Genomic DNA, 23093 nt, shown 5'->3' with positions numbered 1-23093 from the left:
GTCACAGATGCATTGCAGACTAGGAGGAAAAAGAGCAAGAAACAGCAAAAGAGCACAAGCCAGGCATGAACCCCCCAAAAGCAAACACAAGATAAAAATAAAACTGCCAGTGGAGAGAAAAACCCTCAAACGGTGGTGAGAAGGAACCTGGCTATAGAGGGGCAGCCCATCCTCCACTGGCTGGCCTAGTGCAGTAGTGGTACAGTAGAATAGAATGTAACAGAAATGTAATAAGGGATCTGTCACAGCAATTAAAATAGGTTGAGCAGGTTACATTTGAGGTAAGAAACTAACTGTTATAGTAGAAGCCCAAATTGTATAGTTCCGTATAGTGCAGTTTAGGGGGGCCGGATCATACATCTGGAGCTCCAGGCTGAATCATGGCATAAAAGTGACAAAACTACTGGGGGTGCTGTGCAGTGGAAGTGCGTTCCCAGTTGAGTTCTACAGAGGAGGAGCCAGTCACCTGTATTTTGCCCAGCACCCCAGTGCTGTCCATCCTGCTGGCAACATTCACTGTATTTCCCCAGATGTCATACTGAGGTTTCTGTGCTCCAATGACCCCAGCGATCACTGGACCGTGGTTGATACCTGATGAGGAAGGGCACTCGTAAGAAAATTCTTTAGTGACACCAAGGCAGAAATGACAAAACTGGGAATGGCATTCTTTAATTTCACACACATATGCAAATTATTTATTCAATTTTTTTTTCTTTAATTGTTACTGCTGAACTTCCTAATCTACAGGCTGTGAAGAGTAAAACTACCATCATCATTTAACTGTGATTCTGTGTTAATGTTGATTAAATACAGGCTGTTCTCAGGCACAATCAACACGCTTGACTGTAAGGATTTGTCTTGTCAAGAAGTAAGCCAAGGCTGAAATGAAACTGCATTCTTTTATGGAAGTGACAGTGTCTGACAGTATCTGACAGTATTTGCAGAGGTTGAATATAATCTGTCAAAGCCAGCATCGGATACATATTTAAAAAGTGTACCCCAGTGAGTGGAAAAAAATGTAAAATTACTAGTAGAAATGCATTACCATTCAACACAATACACCCTACAGGCAACATTCTCGTCAGTTTTGGACATAGTTTTATCAATGCTAAAATTTGTTGTTTTTCAACACAAACGTCTTGTTTATGCCGACAGCATATGCCAACCTATCTAGAAATGCTAAATCTGCAGCAGCTTCTGTCTCCAGGGCAAAAGAGTCTTCTGATTTTCATTTCACATTATGTCTTTGCTGTGAGACTAATTTATTGTCTGGAAGTTACTTCAGCAGCTGCTGCTGCAGGTTTAAATCAGTTAATTCCAAGTTAACTCCTAACAGTGCACATCTTCAGTTCAGCATTCATGGTACATCCCATTCCTGTTCAGTGGTATTTCAAATTAATTTATACAACTAATACAAGGTATTAGGTAGAACACAGTACCTCAGACATGGGATTAAAAGGTACATCTCACTGATTTAATAAAATGAAGATTTTTGGCTCAGTGCACTCACCAACTCGGAGTTTGAAGTCATTGAAGGAATGTTTATTTATAACATCAAGCTTTCCCACCAGCGCAAAGGCAAACTCCACCATGGTGCCGATGTGCATGTACTGTCTGTCATGCTCCTGCAAAAACAACAAACAAAACTTTAACATTGTGAATAAATACAATCATTTCTTTCAAGTGGAAGAAAGGATTGCATCTCGTTTCATCTGTGCTCCACTCTAATGTGAATTTATGCTTGTAAAATATAAGTGGGATTCAAGTGAAAAACCAGTGCCACTGCTGATACACACTGAACAAAACAAAGGAGCAATTCAATATTGTTCAATATGGATTAGTTTGTTTTTCAGGTAATTTCAATTAATAGGGATCATAGGAGGTCATATCCTTTCTGAATGGATGGAGATGCAGTGCTTTGGGGAGTTGGAATATTCTACCATGTGAAAATAATGATATTAAAGGGCAATGATATTTGAGGATCTCAGATCCTGCTCTTTAAACTCCACTGAGCGCAGTAATAATCAATTCCATTACCATTTCTTCTGCATTGTTGAAGATGAAATTAGAGCCACATTTAATGGGAAGAAATTGCACTACATCAGATTTGTTAGCAATGGTAATTGCCCGTTTAAAGCATATCTTTATATTACTGGTGGTAATAAAATGACAAATTTTATGGTATAATAACTTATTGCGTGCTCATAATTTCTAATTAAACAATAATGAATGTCTGCTTCAACCAGCTTAATGTGGTGCACCTCTGAGATAAAGAAATGATCTGTCAGCCATAATCCTTAGGTGAAAATGGATTTAGCAGATGCCATGGTGATGAAATTCTGTGGTTCTATGGATACCTGTGTGTACTCAGGCCCAGGTGTTGCATTAAGGCCTGTGGCTGCCATGTAGGTGCTGCCAATAGTCTTTATCTTCTCCACCCCGCTAAACTTGGGCTTGGAGAGAAGCTGTCAGGGAGCCGCATATAGGGAGAAACACATAGTACACTGATGAATACTGTCCAGTTATTCATACCATTACTTTCTTTTTACAACAAGCATATGAATAGTTAGCAGGTCAGCTACATCAAATATGACACAACCATGTGTGTAGACAGTGTATTGTTCCCTGATTGAATTGGATAACATTATGGGAAGATTCACTGCTGGCAATCTGTTTTATAATAAAGTGTTCAGTTAAACCGCTAGCCATACGAGAAGCTGTTCTTTCAGCGACATTGTTCCACAGTGATTGTTTGTTTGTTGTTCTCATATTGATTGAAGTACCTTTCATTGTTCTCTACCTACAGATTTCCAACCACCAAGGACATGTTTTCTTTTCAATATCAATTAATCTTTTCAGTGCCTTTTCAATATCAGTAATGTTTGGTTGCTAGGACACTAGTGCATGTGTGTTGACTTGAGGGACACATTTTAGAGTTAGAGATTAATTATTGTGGTTGTAAAGCATGACAATAAGCAATCCTTAAAGATATAGAATAGATCTGCATGATGTTACATGAGAATAAAAATAACATACCTCATCAAAATCTGCAATGATCTCATTGAGTAGTCTGAGGCACTCCAGACCCTCTTTGTTGACATCTGACTCAGTATAGAATTCTTTGAAATCCGGTATGGAGGCAAACATTACACAGACCAGGTCATATGACTGGTGGTATAGATCCTGTAGATAAAATACAAAAGCAAACACTACTGCATACCATAGCAAGAAACCTCATCAAATTGTTACAGGGTAGCAGACAGCAAATGATGTGTTGACACTTCTCTTTTTTCCTTTTTTTGACCCACACACCTCACAAGTGTTAGAGAAAAACATAATGATGATAACAAAAAATTATAGTGATAGATAGAGAGAGGAAGCAAGACGACCAAATGCTGGTTAAGTAAAATTGATGGAGGCGTAAGAATCAGTAAGTTTGCAAAGTCACAGCTTGCAGAAATTCAACATCTCGGTCCCGTTTGACTCCAAGAGTTTGTATTGTACACTTATACAGTATATGTGATCATAACGAAGAGGAAAGTGTTTGCTTTTTAACAACAACAAAAAAGAATTCTCTGGGACTAAACTTCATGACAACACCCTGTATTTTGATAAAAGCATATTTTTCTATGATTTTCAGTACCTATCCTATATAAAAGTACTTCTGTGTGTATTTTACAAGGATCTTCCCTTTATTAAAAAAGTGGCATAATCTGATTGTGCCATTTTGCAGTTCATTACATAATGCAGGGTGGTGGAAAATTGGCAATAGTGCACCTGTGATAATGTATGAAACTATGTATGTCTGCTTTTCACACATTTATCACAGGTGCATGTTATAGCAGAAGAACACATACAATGGTTGGGTTTTATTTAACTTCCCACCTCACCAAGCTCACCTCATTTTTCCAGTTGCGGGCTAAGAAATGCTCTGCCACATGTGCGGGCAGGACATTTTCCAGAAGCACACGGTTGAGGTTCTCCATGGTCTCTATTTCCTCACATTCTTTCTTAAACTTGTTCTTCCACAGGAAGTCTAACCTACAGTAATATTCATTCTGTTACAAGAGGACACAGAGGTGAAGAAACTGTAGACATCTGATCACATAGCTGTGTGAAATAACAAGACAGAAACAACAAGTCCTACATGTTGTACTTTGGCCCAACTTGGTTTCTGCTGTGGAACAATTTAGCCATGGTATCCAATGATGTACATTATCCAATTATGATGTTATAATTTACAGAAGGAATTGTAGAATTGGAAAATACAGGAAAGGTTTCCACCAAACAGAAAGTGTATTGGCCAATCTCTTTCTTCCTGCTCTAGATTCTTCCCCCACTGCTAATGTCTCCCAGTACATACAGTATATACCTATATATTATGTACACTGACACTGTATGAAATATAAAGAGTACAGCAATGAATACAGGTTTATGATCGGACAGGCTGAATTGTGGTTTGTTTCTTTTGCCATTGTTATGTTAGTTTGTTATATTTACCCGGATCCTGTGAGAGTGAACGGACAAGACCTTTTTGTTTATTTGTTTCCGTGAGCTCTCTCCCACAACTATTCAATAAACGCTGGTGAAATACCGGCATTATCACATCTCCCTGTGTTCAACTCTTCCCTCCACCCCAGGGGTGTTTAAATGGCCCTTTACTACTTACTTACCCTCTCTGTAAAGGATCCTTACTTACTTACTTACTTACTTACCCTATCTGTAAAGGGTACAGTATTTACTTACTTATCCTCTCTGTGAGGGGCCCTTACCTACTTACCCTCTCCGTAAAGGGTACAGCATTTACTTACTTACCCTCTCCGTAAAGGGTACAGCATTTACTTATTTACCCTGTTTGTAAAGGGTACAGTATTTACTTACTTACTGAAGCCTGATGGCCAGACCCACCCACATGCTTTGATTTATGATTTGATCACAAAACAAGAACACTGCAAATAAAACAGTCCTACAATATTATGAAAAAATACTATGCCCACAAACCAAGATAAGAATGGGTTTAAAAATAGCATAAGATCCTCTGTTTGCAGAGTATCCTCATTCTATCACCAGGGAGACAGATTTGTCTTTCTTCATTAAGAAAACTGTGGGATAGAAGACTAGAATAGAAACTGCGATTCTCAGCCTCCCCCCAACCCCCTTTTTGAATTGTAAATTACAGAACTACAGGCTACAGGTAAATGGAAAGAGAGAGAGAGAGAGAGAGAGAGAGAGAGAGGGTCCCCATCCTAATATACCTGCTTTTAAACAATGATTTATGATCCAGAAATTTCACAGAAGGAACTGTACATTAATAATGTTGTATGTCTTGACCCAGAGGGAAAGGTACATTTGGAAACAGCCGGTGAAGTAATATGTTAGCCTCTATTTGTGGGACCATTTTTTTCCTGAAAGGAGGACAGAAAGATAGTCTGTGCTCATTTATATATATATATATATATATATATATATATATATATATATATATATATATATATAGTCAGGTCCATAATTATTTGGACAGTGACACAATTTTCATAATTTTGGCTCTGTACGCCACCACAATGGATTTGAAATAAAACAATCAAGATGTGAGTTAAGTGTAGACTTTCAGCTTTAATTTAAGGGTTTTGTCAAAAATATTGTATGAACAATGTAGGAATTGCATCCATTTTTATACATAGCCCCCCACCCCCATTTTAGGGGCTCAAAAGTAATTGGACAAACTAACATAATCATAAATTAAATTGTCATTTTTAATACTTGGTTGCAAATCCTTTGCAGTTAATGTCTGCCTGAAGTCTTGAACCCATACTCATCACCAGACGCTGGGTTTCTTCCCTGGTGATGCTCTGCCAGGCCTCTACTGCAGCTGTCTTCAGTTCCTGCTTGTTCTTGGGATGTTTTGCCTTCAGCAAGTGAAATGCATGCTCAATTGGTTTCAGGTCAGGTGATTGACTTGGGCATTGCAGAACATTCCACTTCTTTGCCTTAAAAAAGTCTTGGGTTGCTTTCGCAGTATGATTCGGGTCATTGTTCATCTGCACTGTGAAGCACCATCCAATTAGTTTTGAAGCATTTGGCTGAATCTGAGCAGATAATATAGCCCTATACACTTCAGAATTCATCCTGCCGCTTTTGTCAGCAGTCACATCATCAATAAATACAAGGGAACCACTTCCAGTGGCAGCCATACATGCCCACGCCATAATACTACCTCCACCATGATTCACAGATGAGGTGGTATGCTTTGGATAATGAGCAGTTCCTTCCCTTCTCCATACTCTTCTCTTCCCATCATTCTGGTACAAGTTGACCTTTGTCTCCTCTGATGATGTTGTTCCAGAACTGTACAGGCTTTTTTAGTTTTTTGGCAAACTCTAATCTTCCTGGTCTTCCTGTTTTTGAGGCTTACCAATGGTTTACACCTTGTGGTAAACTCTCTGTATTTACTCTGGTGAAGTCTTCTTTTGATTGTTGACTTTGACACAGATACGCTTACCTCCTGAAGGGTGTTCTTGATCTGGCCAACTGTTGAAGGGGTTTTTCTTCACCCGGGAAAGTATTCTTCTGTCATCCACCACAATTGTTTTCCGTGGTCTTCCTGGCCTTTTGGTGTTCCTGAGCTCACCAGTGTGTTCTTTATTTTTAAGAATGTACCAAATAGTTGATATTGCCACACCTAATGTTTTTGCTATCTCTCTGATGGATTTTTTTTTCATTCAGCCTAATGATGGCTTGCTTCACCGACAGTGACAGCTCTTTGGACTTCATATTGAGAGTTAACAGCAACAGATTCCAAATGCCACACACGAAATCGATTCTAGACCTTTTATCTGCTTACTTGTAAATTAAATAATGAGAGAATAACACACACCTGGCCGTGGAACAGCTGAGCAGCCAATTGTCAAATTACCTTTGGTCCCTTAAAAAGGGGGGAACCACATATAAAAAGTGCTGTAATTCCTACACCATTCACCTGATTTGGATGTAAATACCTTCATGTTAAAGCTGAAGGTCTGCACTTTGAGCTCATATTCATTATTTAATTTCTCCAATATGATGTGGTAGACAGTTAAAATAACAATAACTTTGTCAATGTCCAAATATTTGACTGTATATAAAATTAGTTTTATTCACACAGGTAGAAAACAGGGAGGGCAACAGATAGAGAAGGGACCATAGATGAAAAAGCATCATGACATGAATTGGACCCTCACCAGTGTGTGGGGAGAATTGCATATGACCAAGAGATAGCTGGCCTGCAGAACGCACCACACATCTAGTCTTGTGGGAGCAGTTTAATGAAGAAACAATAGTTCAAATGGAGAAGAACCTAATGCATACAAACTCATTTCTAAATACATGCACCACTCAGCCATGCACTTAATTTACTGACATATTTACAAGACATCACCGAGGCTTGTATTCCCTGATCAAAAATTATCGAAAATTAAATGCAATGTTTATTCCTGCACCACCTACTGTTATAATGAATGAGGTAATGATACAGCGTGGTTAAATAAACCAGTCGGTCTAAGCAGCTTCTCACCTGTCTGGCCAGAACAAGCAATGTGATGAAGAATATGAAGAGAGAGACGGAGCCCATAGTTTTCAGATCTTTCAGTACACCTGGCCTGGAGAGAGAGAGAGAGAGAGAGAGAGAGAGAGAGAGAGAGAGAGAGAGAGAGAGAGAGAGAGAGAGAGAGAGAGAGAGAGAGAGAGAGAGAGAGAGAGAGAGAGAGAGAGAGAGAGAGAGAGAGAGAGAGAGAGAGAGAGAGAGAGAGAGAGAGAGAGAAGAAATACAAAGACAGTTCACCAGATGACAGTTCGATTAGGCAGATTCCCCTCCATTGAGCTGCAAAGCATGTGAGCACCAGCCGTCAGTCACATCTGAATGTCACCTCCACTTTATGTTGGCACATTGCTTTCTCAACACATTTATATACCATCAGGGCAGACAGTCCCTCGGGTCTCAAACAAACACAATCCTCTCTTGTGCGCGTGCCTGGATGTGTCTGTGTGTGTGTGTGTGTGTGTGAGAGAGAGAGAGAGACAACGAGAGACAACGGGGGGGGGGGGGTGAGAGAGAGAGAAAGAGAGAGAGTGTGTATTACTCCTTTTACTCTGTAGATAGTACTGACAATGAGATTCAGATGTCTGGAAGACAGGTAAGCAGGTCAGGTAATCCATCCCTCACAAAACCAACCAGTCAGATGTGTAGGGGTAGGTGTGGTGGGTGGATGGGATGTGTACATGTGGTTATTGGTATGGATTTGTCTGCTTTTCTTTGTTGTCTGTAAAATAAAGAATTTGATTACAAAATAGAAACTGCCCTCAGGCGAGGACGATATGCATGTTCTAGTATCATAGAACAATTTCATTTTGAAGATGTAAAAGCACAAATAAAGGTGTTATTAAAGGTTTACTATTTACTTACATTCTGAGTAAAACATCAATCAATAACCTTTAGCTACAATTAGGAATTCATTAGCAGAAACCCTGGCAGGGCCATTTAATATTGTGCTAAAGATATAATGGGCAGTCATACATTAAAGTGGTAAAGAGAAGCGCTAAACAAACAATGCCAGAAAATGATATGCTGCGGCACTGCTGTGAATGCTAACCTGAAATAAATGTGGCATGTGCTCTACATGGCCAATGCTCATCCATATCTTCATCATACTTCATTATAAAATGATTACCATCCTGTTTGCCACTGCATACACTAACAATGTCCCTCGCAATTGTGCATTGTATAGATAACTGAACTGAATGTGAATATAAAACCCATCTTTTCCCCTTACAGAAGTAAGTAATTACAGCAATACACTGAAATACAATGTATTATGACCAGAAAGAATATATTGCAAAATGTTACAAAAATATACAGATTATTGCCACATTCAGATATTTTAATATATATATTTTAAAAATGCATAGATTACACCAACTTGTGAGCTGCGAAAGACGAAATGGGATGTCTTCAGAAAGCAACTTACCTTTCCAGAGCCTCTGTTTTATAGAGGAACTTGCTGTACTCATCCAGTAGAGCAGCATGAGTCTGCAGAATGATAGCATTGTATCCCACCACAGCTACCAGCATGATGACCATCTTCAGCTCATAATTAATCCGTAGGAAGACGGAGCATGACACCAAGCCCAGGATACAACTGTAAATGAAGTACTGACAAAGGATACATGCCTCAATATTTGCATTTTATTAAGAAAAGCATACAGATTCAATGAAAATCCATGCTACTGGGGTAAGGTATGAGGGAGCTGTCAGCTCTGGAAAATTGCCCAGTTTCCATCAATACAACTCTCAGATCAATACAATCTAGGCACAGAGAATCATGAAGAAATTAGCCTGTGACAAAGAAAATAATGGCCACACATCTGTCACAGTCTCCCTCTCCTTGGATCGATCCAAATTAAGCCCTCACTTGACATTAATACAGCACTCAGACCATGAGATGGAGTTTAGAAAGTGCTCAGTTGTAACTGTTGTGAAGCTAAAAAAGTTGGAGGTTGTTTCATTATACATTATACTTATCTGATAAGAGCATGATAGCATACTCCAACCATTACAAGGGAAAGTCAAAGACATAGTTACAATCAATACTGCAGTACGTCTTTCAGAAATTTATAAAAGACCACTGCAATATTCGCAAACACTGAGTTGAATAGGAACCCTTAAGGGATCTGTAGTTTACCAAGTTTTTTTAAAGTCAGCACTAGAACTAGAAGTCAGCACTACAACCACTAAAAGACAGCACAAGAAGAGTGATCATGATGGTAATTCAGACTTATTTTATGGAAACAGATGCTTCTAATAAAAGGATTAAGACCCAGTAATTAATAAGGATTTCAACTTAGCACATAACTGTTTATATATTTCAAGAAAGATTTGAAATGGAAAGAACATTAACAAAAAAAGACAGGTGAGTTTTACTTACAGGAAGGTAGAAATTGTTTTTCTCCACTTGTTGTACCGGTTGACCATTGGAATAATATATTGTTTCATTTGATGAATTAGAGAGAGAGATGGATGAATTAATTGGGTCCCCTAAGAAGAACTAAAATGACAGAAAAACAAAAAATGAGAAAAAAGAAACAAAATCACATGAAATGCACAACACCAAACATTTATGAAACAATAAAAGACACTTTCATTGCCACTAGAATTTGTTTGACAATCACTGCAAACAAAACCATACGCCAGATATGGTTTAGATTACACCATGTGAGAGAGGGTCAATATGCTCTGAAATTGGCATTAGATTGTAAAAACTGGCTAGTTTTTTATCATTACATTAATAGGAATGCCTTCGGTAATTAAGAAATGCCAAGGTCTTCATACATAAACTAATGGGTTGGCTGTCCTAGTTGCAGTATCACCATGACTGGAAGGTTTTTTCACCTCTCAGAAGAAGCACCAGAACTCAAACCAATCAGATTTGGTGTTCCCAGCACAGCTACACAACACAACAGAATTATTATAACCATTTACAGTTAAAGTTAAATGCTCTGAGGTCACAATAAAACATTTAAATTAAATGACCAATTTGCTTCTTATTAGTTTCACGTAAGTGATGGGTGCCTGGGCTTCCCAGTTTGGAATTTACATTTTCTGGGGCGCATCAGATAAAACTGAACATCTCCATGCTATAATTGGCCTTGTTGTATGGTAGAGATATTCCTTGCCTGAAAATGTGGTCTATTGTTGTAGGTACATCTACCTTTTTTATTAGTGATATTCAGTAGCTAAACTAATTAGCGCCTAACATATGTTTGGTCTCCTCATAAAGAGGTTGCAGTAATGAATATTTTCATCTTAAAATCATGGTGCTCAGCTCAGTTACGTTTTACTAATAATAATTACCTACAGAAATCTACCCCCTTCATTGCCTTAACCCAGCATAATCCAGCCTGGGCCAGAATATTAAATTCCAGGTTTAGCTGAGTTTGAGTCTTTGAGAAGCGTTTTCTTCTCTTGTTCCTTGGTCATGTGTTTGTTCTACCTAATTTATTTTTGTTCCTGCTGTACTGAAGCTGGAAGTGTGTAATTCTCTAGTCTGCCTTATTGCTCTCTCTCTTGCTCTCTCTTACTTTATCTCTCTCTCTCAATCTCTTTCCCCATGAAATTTCACATTAATGTCTGGTATAATGTCTTCTTTTTAGTTCATTTTAACCAGTGGGTATGATTTCTGTATTTTATTCTAATTGCTAAATCTTGTCTATTAATAAACTTAACCATAAACCTGAGAGAAAACGTAATTCCCCTCTCAATGACCCAAACCCCTATGTCACTGCTGTAGTTTAATGTGAGAAGAAAACAACATCACCATTCTGAAATCAATACATATTAAAGCCAAAACCTCAGACTTGGTTTGCCTCAGGCTTATGTTTAAGGTAGGCAGGAGTCTCTCTCTCTTTCTCTCCCTTGGTGTGTGTGTGTGTGCGTGCGTGTATATGTGTGTGTGCGTGAATGTGTGTGTGTGTGTGTGTGTGTGTATTTGTGTACATGTGTGTAAGGGGAGGTGGTGGTGGGGGGGTGCTCTTTTGATCTGAGACACAAGGCTCCTTGCTTGTGATTTATGAATCTATCTAGTCTGCTTATTTTATAATTGTAATTATGTTCCACAGTCAATTGGAACAGAATGTTTACAAACGGGGCCAGAATAATTGCCACAACTTTTCTCTGTTTAGGCAATATAATAATCCCCAGTCACTCCATGAAGTCAAATAGTTAATTGCATCCTTCATCACAGTAAAATGTCATACATTCACCAGGTAACTATTCAAAGGCAAATCTGGAAAAATTTCAATTTCCTGTCCATTTAAGAAATGGATGTTCAGAAATAAGTGATGTCCTACAATGATTTTCTGGTGCAGAAAGCATTTATGTTCTAAACAGTTCAAAACACCAGTCACAGTGTGTTCAATGCCAGCCATAATGGGAACATACCGTGATGCCATCCTGCTATTTCTATGATCTATCTCTGATATGAAAGAGTAGTTACTGTATTCATTATAATTATATATTGGCACAGATGGACAGAGAACTGACACGGTCTGAGAGCAAGTGCAGCAAGTGAAAATGTTATATTATATTTCTGGGGCCATCCTATATGCCGCAGGCATTTCCACATACACCGACCAATCAGCTTGCGGACCCTCCCTGTACTTACCATGTTGAATACAGCCATTATTAATATAAGAGCAGTGGTTGTCATGGTGAGGGTGATCCGTGGCCAGGGCTTGTTGGCAATAATTCCAGATGATCTCAGGATCCAGAGCCAGGATGCAGAGGCTGATTTGCTGCACTTCTGCAGAGTGAGAGAAAGGGGAGGGCATAAATCCCAGCGTACTGTTCCTGGCGCTAATGGGGTGACAGTCAGCGCGGCGGCCCGCTATCCCAAAGCCAGCCCGAGTGGAAAAGAGCTGCAGTGCACCGCAGTCAAGGCTCCGATTCGGTCTCTGTGTGGCGGCACCGTCTGTGGGGGTCAGAGCCTCTGCCGGTCCCTACAGAGCTCTGCCGCTAGCTGGAAATGGGCGGTTTTCTCTGTGTCCTCATATGACAGCATCACTTTTTTACAAGCAATGCCATGGTATGATGTGGCAGTGTGAATCCCAACATTGTGTCAAAAATAATAATAATTCAATGCAAAGATATTCTTAATTGCTGCCACTTTTACAATGGCAGAATTTTTTTGAGATGCTGAATACTTCAGCCCTAAACCCTCCCTGTTCCTGCACCAGGTTAGGGGTTGCTTTCTGAAAGATGGCCGCGTAGCTTGGCCGTGGTTCATTTTTGACAGATCAGTGTGTGGTTCAATTCCGATCGATGAGTGTGCAGTTATTTTCTGATGAATGAGCGTGTAGTTCAAAAAGAGACAATATCTTCATTCGTTGGGGGCAAGGGTGGGACAAAAATATTCCTCAACCTTGATTTCAACACAGAGGAGGAATAAACAGACTGCAAATTAAAAATGAGAGGAAGTAAAAGGATTGCACAGAGTACTAATGTATACACAGGGATGAGGGCTATAAAGATGGACCGATAAGACTGTAATTATGATAAAGACAAAAAGTTCTATACCATGATTTGGGTGATTATAATTGTAATAAAAAGTGAATAAAATGGATATGAACAGGTTTTGGAGTTGCTTTGAATCATGTTGTGAAACTGGGATGAACTAAAGATAACTAGGACAGAAAGCAAGTCTCTTTCAGGACAAAGAGATTCTATGGTGAAAGTGGGTTGTGTAATTTTCAAGGCCTTTTCTGCATGTTCATAATGATATGAGCTGATGGTTTCAGAAAATGATTCAGAAAATAAATGGGCTAAACTTCATTTCCTAGAGGAGCTGACTGACAAAAAAACTTTCTCACAGTTTTCCTGAGAATATATTTCAAGCTAAAGTTTTTGATTTCTAAATTATGGTACAGTATTGCTGATTGGAAACACATTGCAAATCTGATTAATTTGAAAGCTATACTCTTTTTGATTGCTTCATACCTAATTTAGGTTCTGAAAAATAAACCGTAGAGCTCAATCTGCCAAATTTTCATAGAGCCAGGCATAGCAGCCTTATCCTTGTTCCTTGCGCTATCACAGCAAATGCAGTGAGGCAGAGATATCATACAAATCCCCCGAACATGCATGTGTAGGGCTTTCCTAGGTTTTCTAGTGTGGATGGCTTGGATTTATATAGTGTTCTCTGTGCATGGCTTGCCTGATTTCTACAGTGTTCTCTGTGCATGGCTTGCCTGATTTCTAGTGTTCTCTGTGCATGTCTTGCCTGATTTCTAGTGTTCTCTGTGCATGTCTTGTCTGATTTCTATAGTGTTCTTTGTGCATGTCTTGCCTGATTTCTACAGTGTCCTCTGTGCATTACTTGCCTGATTTCTACAGTGTTCTCTGTGCATGTCTTGCCTGAATTCTATAGTGTTCGATGTGTATGTCTTGCCTGATTTCTATAGTGTTCTCATTACATGTCTTGCCTGATTTCTTAAGTGTTCTCTGAGGCTGATTTCTACGGTGCCCTCTGCGGAGGGCTTGTCTGAGTGCCTAATGTCTCTCTAAAGCTACCTTTCTCTGAAGTTACTCACCAGGAGGTGTTCAGCAAAGCAGATAAGCAGGATCAGAAACAACAGAAAGAACGACGCCCCAAACGATATTCCCAAGACCAAAGTCCTACAGAACATGAAATACAAATAATAAGCCTCCATAATCAGAAACAAAACAACTCTGAACTGGCAAACCCAGTGATGTAGGGTGAGATTATTTTCAAATATTTTTTGTCATTTGAATAGCGTATAGTAGCCATTACCTATTTCAAATATAACATTACAACATTTAATGAGACATATATACAGTGGACATAAAAATGTAAATACTATATGCAATACCAATACTACCATTATTTGTATTTCAATATCTTTGACACATTCCCTGCCGCATGATCATCAAAAATAAAAACTTAAATATATAATTTTTTGAAAATAATAAACGAAATAAATTGTACAATCACATTATTACTGCTTGTAAGACAGCTGAGCTACTTATGTTGGAAATATCCTCCAATATGTACTTTCGGGGAAACATGCATCTTACAATAGGATCTGTATGAAAGAAATTAAAATAAGTGTTAGTGCATTTGTGAATGGAAGGCACTTACTTTGGCAGGACAAGGATCTGCACTATGAAGATGCAGAAGAATATCAGGCAGGCACAGGTGATGTAATATTTGAAAGCAGGTAAAGTTGTTGCTCTGTACTACGGGAAAGAGGAAACCGGGTCTAAGGCAGCATCCACTGTTTGCTCTAAAATCATTGAAAACTTCTATTTTATTTTAGATTTATGGTCTAGTATTTCAATCATGAACTGCATTTATGCAAGACACTTATTTTACACAATGTTATTATAAGCAAAAAACAGAAGTATAAATGTTACATATCATTATTAAACATTATTTTTACCATTGCTTACCTCCTTCTCCAGAGACTTATTGTGAAAAAACAGTGAAATCCTCTGAATATCTTCAGATTTCAGCCACTGTCTGAAACAGAAAATCCCTTTGAAATCCATAATCTGAAAAATGATTTCCCACTCCTCTCTGAGGTGAATAATCATTATCATAAGCTATTCTATTGGGATCGCAAATTAAACACTGTGTTGTGCAGAAATGATTTGCAGTCAATATTTAGAATAAATATTAGCCATGAGTAAACAATCTTGCACTAAAATACATACTTCTGGGAGTTAATTCCATCAATGGTTCGAATCATTCTCTCATTTAATTCCTCCTCAAATTTCTTCTTCTGGGATTTAGTTCTGTGAAAACAAATTAACATTTTGGGTGAAATAAAAAACGAAACTTTACAATCCTAGTGATTTTGCCAAATCACTTTAGGGAAAGTATGGCTTTAACCCACCTTTCTGAGCGCCTGGGAAAATGATATTGCCCCATTGGAACATCCTGAAAGGAAAGCGATTTAAACATGCAGCATTTTTACTTAACCGATGAATTACTGGACACATACAGTTTTAACAGTACAATAAATGTATTCACATGTCCTCATTTCTCTATATGTTCATTCTTAATAATATGACTTAAGAGTATTAATAAAAAATAGTATTTATACTTAATCACATTAATGTCATAAATAATACTGAGTGCTGTGTAAATGATTTTGGGCAAACACAACACTTTAAAAATGCAATTATAACTGATCTGAAATTCTCAGAAGTGGCCACATGTTTTCAATGTTTCACCTTTTTCTGTGTGTGGATGTGTGGCTGTATTCACACTTGCTCCAGTAACGTTAGGAGTATGTGGCTCTACGTGAGCTAATTCACTCTATGTATAACTATGGGTTGTAGACAGGCTGTGTTCTACTTTCTGCAGAATGTGTGGCAGTTCTCAGACAGTTTCGGAGGACACTAAATGCTAATGTAGCCATGATGTCGCAAGGTGGTCTCCTCACTTCTTTCAGACAGTCACTCACAGCGGTGTTGATCTTGCCATTCTCATTGGTCATGCTGTCCCTGTGGTGTAGATTAGCAAAGGGCTTGGCTGCTCCCCAGGACTCCAGGTAACGGGTCATCCTCACTGACGCCCTCATTTTGGCCCCATCTAGTGTGTGCCGGGGCCGGTAGTGGTGCTGTGGGCTACGTCTGTCCGCCTGCAGGTCCAACAGGTAAAACACCCATCAGACTGCAACAAGCCTCATTCCTTAATCAGAGCCAACTGTTCAACTGTTCAGAACATCATGTGATCGTGCTTGTCCATCAATGTGACTGAACCTCTTCAAGCCTCTAGTAACAGGCAGAAAATGCACCTATAGTACTCTGCTCACCCTTCAATCTGCATGGATCATTTCTGAAGGTACCTTTGGGTTGATAACGAGGTAGGTGATGACCCCGTGCTCTTTCAGATAGGGATCCCGTTCCTGCCCGTCCCCGTCCTCCACCTTGTATGCCCCTTTCAGATGCTCCAGTGTCACAGAGGTGATGTGGACCCGCCTGACCAGAGCACACACCAGTCATCTCTTCCTCAGTATTGCACGTGAACACAGAGCCATTCGTATCTTTCACAGGATCGCCAAATGTCAACACATGACAGTTGTCTTTTTCACAGGCTCACACTTGTGAACTATGGCAATCAACTATTTCACAGGATCATACATGAATGAACAGATGAGGCTCACTTTGTTCACAGTATGTAAAATGTGTGAACAGATGACCCTCATGCATTTTTCTTTTTTTAAAATTGTCTTCCCATTAACCAGGGGGTATTGTGCAAATGATTATTTTCTAGCTTATTTACAAATATCACGTACAATGCTGTTAATATATGCACATATTGAATTAAAAAAAACATCTCACTGATGGAAATTAAATAAGCAGCAAGTGACAATAATTTTGTTGTGCAAACATCAAGCATGCTTACCCAGGTACCCCACCAGCCTCCATGTGATTGGCTAATGTGACATCATGTGACCAAACATCATATTGCCATTTCTGAAGACCAATAACTCCACAGAGGACATTTCCTGAGTGAACTCCGACCCGCATGTTAATGTCTACTCCAGTGGCGTCCCTCACCTTCCTGCCGTGCAGAACAGAAATATGTATGTCACATTACTAGGGCTTTGCTCTTCATGATCATACTGTAGCGTTTTATTGGAATACATTAACAATACTTACAAGAAGATAGTAGGAAAATATATACCTGTAGATGCATAAAGTATACATCGTAAATAAATTTGTCAGTACTAAATACATTGCCTCTTTCTAAGGCTTCTTAGATTTTACTTGCCACTTTTTGAGAGTTTTTCTTTCCACTTGACAATATTTATCTCACTATGTTTAGGGGGGTCAGGCCTAGTCATTCACAATGTTTTCTGTAAAGCATCTTTGTGGCACTGACTTTGCAGAAAGCGCTACTGAAATAAAATAAAATTGAACAGAATTCAAATGAGATGTCGCTGTGAACTATATTGATTACTAATTAGAAACTGCTATCAAACCAGTGCAGATAACGTCACAGTTTATGATATGTCCATAAAGCTCAGAGATGTGTCTGACCGGCTAGGATCAGCTTTAAACAAACAAGAGGTACATCAATAGAATGTACGGAGCATAAAAATAATTTGCCAATTCTCAGATACTTTAGATAAAGGTGATCTTTAACGATCTTTAAGAAAATATTTGCTTTCCCCTGAACAAACTGTTTTAAATAGCACGCTCTCTTATTTCTGACATCTTTAAGGGCAACCAAGCCTGTGTTATAACAGGTAGTACAATATAACAATAACTATAATTGTTCTATAATGACTGGGAAACTGTCTCCGTAACAGAATCCAACAGGGAGCTCTTCATATCTGTGTTTGTGGGAGCTTCCACAACTGTTTTCAGGCAGAAAATGGAGGTGCCTCATGTTTGTAAATCTCTGTTGATTCATTCACAAGTTCTATAATGCACACTGCCAAATGGACGCCACATATGTGAACAAATATCAGAGGGCTGTGCTGGTTGGGACATACTGTAAATCCCTTGTGCAATTTACTTTTCTCTGTTCACTCAGAAATGGGCTGGCTTTTCCTCACTTATCTTACCTATTTCCATTTCATGCCATGTTTACTCTGAGCGTCCATACCTGTGGCCGCAGAGATACATGGAAACTAGTGCCTCGTGTCTGGGGTGCTCTGCTCTGATTTTAAAATGTGTGGGAACTTTTTGAGTATATGAAAATAGGCTTGTTGAGTCTGCATTGATAAATGCATAACATTAGCTAAGATAAAAATACCATTACTGTGAATCAGTACTTGAGGTGTTTTTCACAAACTGTCCTAAACATTAACATTAAATATATATTCAAAGATTTATCAACAGTTTGCAAGCAACATGTCTTGAGTGTTAACAGAAAGGCTAGTGGTATGGGAAGAAATTAGTGGCAGAAGAAATTTAATTTGAATTGCATAACTTGAATTTGTATTTTATTATTTGAAATAAATGCACAGGTTTGAAATGGATTTGTCTTCATTGTGTTCAGTTTTCACTTTTAATTTCAAGTTAAAAAATCAAATTCAATATGTTTCAAATTCAGTTCTTAAGATTCAGCTTCAGTTTTTTGTAACACACAACCGAGTACATTGAAAAAGTAAAGTCAGTCAAACTACAAACAGCAGTCAGCAAATTATATGGCACTAATATTTTTTCTATTGATATTTGATATGCTCAGAATTCTAAATTCCCTAAATGTGAGCCATCAGCTACAGTCAGAATTGTAAGATCTTAAACAGCGCAACAAGAACTTAATTTGTTAGTTAAAATTTGTTGGTTAAAAAATTAGCAAATACATACCAGCAGCCTAAAATTGGAAGTCTTATTGTGGCTAGATTTACGTAGCTTACTTGTGAGTTTGATCTCTGGTCATCCACGTTTAAAAATTGTTGGCATCAAGGTCTGTTATGTGCTCTGCCCGCCATCACAATACCAAAAGAAAACAGAAAGAATATTGATATTGCTTAAGGGGCTGACCGCTGTTTTGTGTTTGACTGAACCTTATCTTGTTTGCTTTTCCAAGTATCTGGATGTGCATTGCAGAAAACTGAAATTGAACTCAAAGAACTGAATTTGAAAGCAAACTGAATTTGAATTTTTGACTTGGAATTAAAATTGAAATCGAATGCAATGAAGACCATATTCAATTTCAAAAATTCAATTTAAAACCATTACAGTCCATTTTGAATAGTCATGTTATGTAATTCAAATTTTTAAATGCAATAATTCAATAATTAAGTTTAAAAATAAAAAAATTCAAATTATTACAGTACAAATTCAAGTTATGCAATTTAAATTTAATTTCTAGTAGCACTAATTTCTACCCATACAGAGGGTCCATATACTCACTTTATAGCCTCACACATGTCCAGGCCCATTTTCACACAGTTTTTAGCATGGTTTGGCAGGGATTCTGGCAGGCCTGACACACAGTAATAACAGTCGCCAAGAATTTTGATCCGCATACACTCATTTTCCTAAAAAAAAAACACCCGTGTGAGTGTTATTATACACAAACAGGGAAAACAAGTGATCATGCATGGAAATAATGAGGAAATTAATTAATGTCTTGAAGCCTCTAATCATTGGAAAAGCTACGTACAGCATCAATGGTGTTTGGTATGACATCCTTTAAATTTTTAGGGATGCAAGATATGGAAAATCTGGGGCCAATATCAAAAAGAAATATTTGATTTGCCATACTTGGTAATGCTGATAACTCTCTTATGAAGGAAAAATAACACATCTTATTTGTATAACAAAATAATTTAACCTGCTTACTTTATTATTAGGCAGAAATCAGAGCTACTAAGTCTCTGTATAGCTTTGTTTGTGAGTTTGGATGGTAAAAAATATAAACGAAAAATAAATAATAAAAGAAGTTCAGATGGCTATGATTGGGCTACTTTTTGAGCATGATACTTTCACTTAATTTCCAGCATCAAAGCACATCAAATGGCTTATTTCCCTTGAGAGCACAGATACCCGCCCCTAATGCATTACCGCTGAATGACCTCACAGGGGTACACTTCGCTGGAGTGAGAGGCTGCGGGCAAGAGTGGTACTTACCTTTGCAATCTGATCAAATTTGCCAAAGAGCTCATTGAGCATATGCACCAGCTCTCCTGGGGAACAGTCACTGGCAAGACGTGTGAATCCCACAATATCTGCATACAGGATACTATGAAACAAGATGGAAACACCATAAATTTGCCAAAACCCTAAAACCACTCCCTAAATTTGGCAAAATGAAACATGCCAGGCAGTACAGTTCTCATATGCTATATTCATATTAATAAAAAATTTTAAAATCTAGTTCACTAAATGAGAAAACTAGATGAAAAAGTAAAGGTAATTAAAAATACAGATCCACTGATGAAAGTGTAAGCCGATGACTTCCTCTAGCTGAATATAGCTAATAATAGTGGCTGTTCTTTTTAATTATTTGGAAGATATTGTAGATTGATAAAAGTTGATATTTAATATAATTCTTAACAAAATTAAATGAGATCACAAATGATATATACTTGGTTGATGCATTTTTATCAGCCATATGAAAAATAGAATGTCCCAGATTATTTGTCAGAAACTCACTGCTAATGTTCCTTAACATTGTAAATATAGTTTTTTACTTTATGGCAAACACATTATCATTCATATTATCGCACATAACATTCCCAGTGATTTATAGGTCCAAATGATATGCATTTGATGATAATGGACACTGCAGCATGCAGTTAAATGGAACTCTGTAGGGGTACTGTTTCAAAAACATTTCATGCCTTTGCCTTGTCTGTGTGCTCCTCGCATCATTGCTCTCCTTGTAACAGGGAGAAGAAAAGCCCTTGAAAACCCATTATCCCTAGAGGGGTCAGCAGTAGAATTAATTTCAGTTCTCTACAAATATAAAACAAACACCAGAACCCTTAACGCCATTTGAAACGTGTGGAGCCTCAGCCTTTCACAACCATGAGGAATTAGGGTGATGGCCATTATAACTAAACACAATTACCTTATTGGGCATTTTGGGAAAAGGATACGTGAGACTACTTATTTTACAAAGTTTTCATTAAAATGGTGTGAAAAAAAACAAACAGTGCTGAAAAAATGTACATCAGCTGTGCAAGGATGTGTAGGTGGCAGTACCTGACATTGGTGTGCCGCTGAACATACAGATTGTGGAAGTTGTTGGTGTTCTCCACCTGGCCAAATCTGGGGCCCTGTAATCTCTGAATGATTTCAGCTTTCATCACCCTGGCAATGTGAGCTGGGAGCAGTGACAGCAACAAACGTTCCTACAACAGAAAATTCAAAGACATAAAAAGGGGGAACCAAAAAGATTTCAAAAGGTTTATTTCATTATTTATAACTTGAATCTTAATACCCTTTTGCTTCACCAAGGGAAATTGGATGGTTTGAAATCCACACAAAAAGAGAAAAAAGCTAGATGTGAGCTTCACACCTACAAGCAAAATGTCAAGCAAAGAGGTGAGATGGTCAGAGATGTTGAAAATACAATTTTAGCAATATGAATGATTCCATATAGACGATAAAAGTAATTAGGCAGTGTTATAACAATCTTTACACAGAGTGCTCCCCTGAGCGTGTGGGAAAATCAAAGTGCTATTGCAGGTATTTTGTGTTTGTGTCCTCCTGTGGTATTTAGCTATTCTTGACAATTAAGTTAAAATTGGGATGTAAACACGGTATCCTGTATGGAATAAGTGACATTAGCAGTCCATAGGTCTAGCATAGCTAGCTAATACACTGGTAAAGCAAATAACTTTTTCATGAAGCTATCTGTAGCCTATCCAAATATTAGCTTCTTTATTTTCTAAAATGCAATATAAATATGTGTATGTTCATGGCTATGGATAACTGGTACTTTATGAAAATTGTAACTACCATATCTGACCTGTGTCCTGTAGTTCCAATGACCTTCACTATGCTGTTATTGTGTGTCGCTTTGGATAAAAGCATCTGCCAAGTGAAATGCAATGTAATCTAACATTAAATTGTTATTTTTTAAGGTATAGAGTTAGAAATAAAGCGTTGAAATTTTTGCAAATATTAATTTAGCATCATTTATAATTCAATGGAAGTACTACAACTTATGAATAGAATAGAATGCCAGTTCAGTTCCCTTGATTGAAATAAATGCAGGTGATAATCTAATACATACAAAGTTTAGCAAACATTCATTTAGCATCATTTTCTATAATTGTATAATTATTTCTATAAATTGTAAAGAATCCAACTTTTCTGACACTATACATATGAACAAAAAACACTTTTATCTGCTCAGAGAATCGGTGTGTAAACCTTTGCCAGTAATTACTTGATGAGATCATTATGGATGGTTTTCAAAAGGAAAATGCACCTAGAGCAGCATAACTCTGTATGTCATTGGCAGGTAGTACATGCCAGTAAGTAGTACTGTTTTAAAATGATGTACTGTGGTTTTTGAGCGAGGTAACATTCCTCATACTGCATGCACATATAAATATGTGTTAAATGAACAACTTGGCATACTGAAGTAAGAGCAAAGCAGAACATGTGATGATTAAAACACACCAAGCAGAGAGGAAGTCTCTAGAGGAGTGATGTCCTGTTCCTCATCTTGATCAAAAACCATGAATGGAGATGGACCATTAGAGATAAGCTCGTTAATAAGAAAGCACATCGTCGACCCTTCAAAAAAAAAAAAAGGAAAAAAAAAGAATCTCTCTTGTTAAATACATCAGGGTGTGATATGCAGATGTTGGATAAGAGGAAAAAAGAAACATGCATGCATGAGGTATGCAAAGATGTAACATTAAAGAGTAGTTGGAGAAAAAAGAATGGCCTGTTTAAATGCTCCAAGTGTTACAGTACAAGATACTACAGCACTGCTGTACATCACACCTGTTTAAACAGACACGACCAGCATATCAGCTGGATACAGTGTTGTAAACCTAGGAAACAGCATAAAAGAGCATGATGAATGCATTCCTCGCTGCAGCTGGTCTGGAGCTGTCTG

At 38.0% G+C, this 23093-nt stretch overlaps 1 protein-coding gene across 2 annotated transcripts in view; it reads right to left on the bottom strand.

Moving 5' to 3' along the window:
• Positions 1-23093, bottom strand: part of adcy2a (adenylate cyclase 2a) — a 77210-nt gene that overhangs the window by 717 nt on the left and 53400 nt on the right. The window contains exons 5-24 of one of the 2 annotated variants that reach the window (XM_064344983.1): positions 21221-21369; positions 20144-20255; positions 19424-19551; positions 16959-17117; positions 16399-16531; positions 15994-16191; positions 15442-15485; positions 15260-15340; positions 14996-15065; positions 14685-14782; positions 14116-14200; positions 12192-12329; positions 9957-10076; positions 9000-9184; positions 7550-7634; positions 3900-4058; positions 3037-3183; positions 2358-2465; positions 1511-1625; positions 467-591 (exon numbers count right to left, since the gene is read on the bottom strand). In XM_064344983.1, coding sequence (XP_064201053.1) covers positions 467-591; positions 1511-1625; positions 2358-2465; positions 3037-3183; positions 3900-4058; positions 7550-7634; positions 9000-9184; positions 9957-10076; positions 12192-12329; positions 14116-14200; positions 14685-14782; positions 14996-15065; positions 15260-15340; positions 15442-15485; positions 15994-16191; positions 16399-16531; positions 16959-17117; positions 19424-19551; positions 20144-20255; positions 21221-21369 — 2439 coding nt within the window. The remainder of the gene's footprint in view (positions 1-466; positions 592-1510; positions 1626-2357; positions 2466-3036; positions 3184-3899; positions 4059-7549; positions 7635-8999; positions 9185-9956; positions 10077-12191; positions 12330-14115; positions 14201-14684; positions 14783-14995; positions 15066-15259; positions 15341-15441; positions 15486-15993; positions 16192-16398; positions 16532-16958; positions 17118-19423; positions 19552-20143; positions 20256-21220; positions 21370-23093) is intronic. The other variant, XM_064344992.1, reaches the window with a different exon arrangement.

Source organism: Anguilla rostrata, chromosome 1, assembly GCF_018555375.3.
Source record: "Anguilla rostrata isolate EN2019 chromosome 1, ASM1855537v3, whole genome shotgun sequence".
Lineage (NCBI taxonomy): Eukaryota > Metazoa > Chordata > Actinopteri > Anguilliformes > Anguillidae > Anguilla > Anguilla rostrata.
Note: the sequence above shows the minus strand (reverse complement) of the source record. Positions and strands in the feature narration are given on the sequence as shown.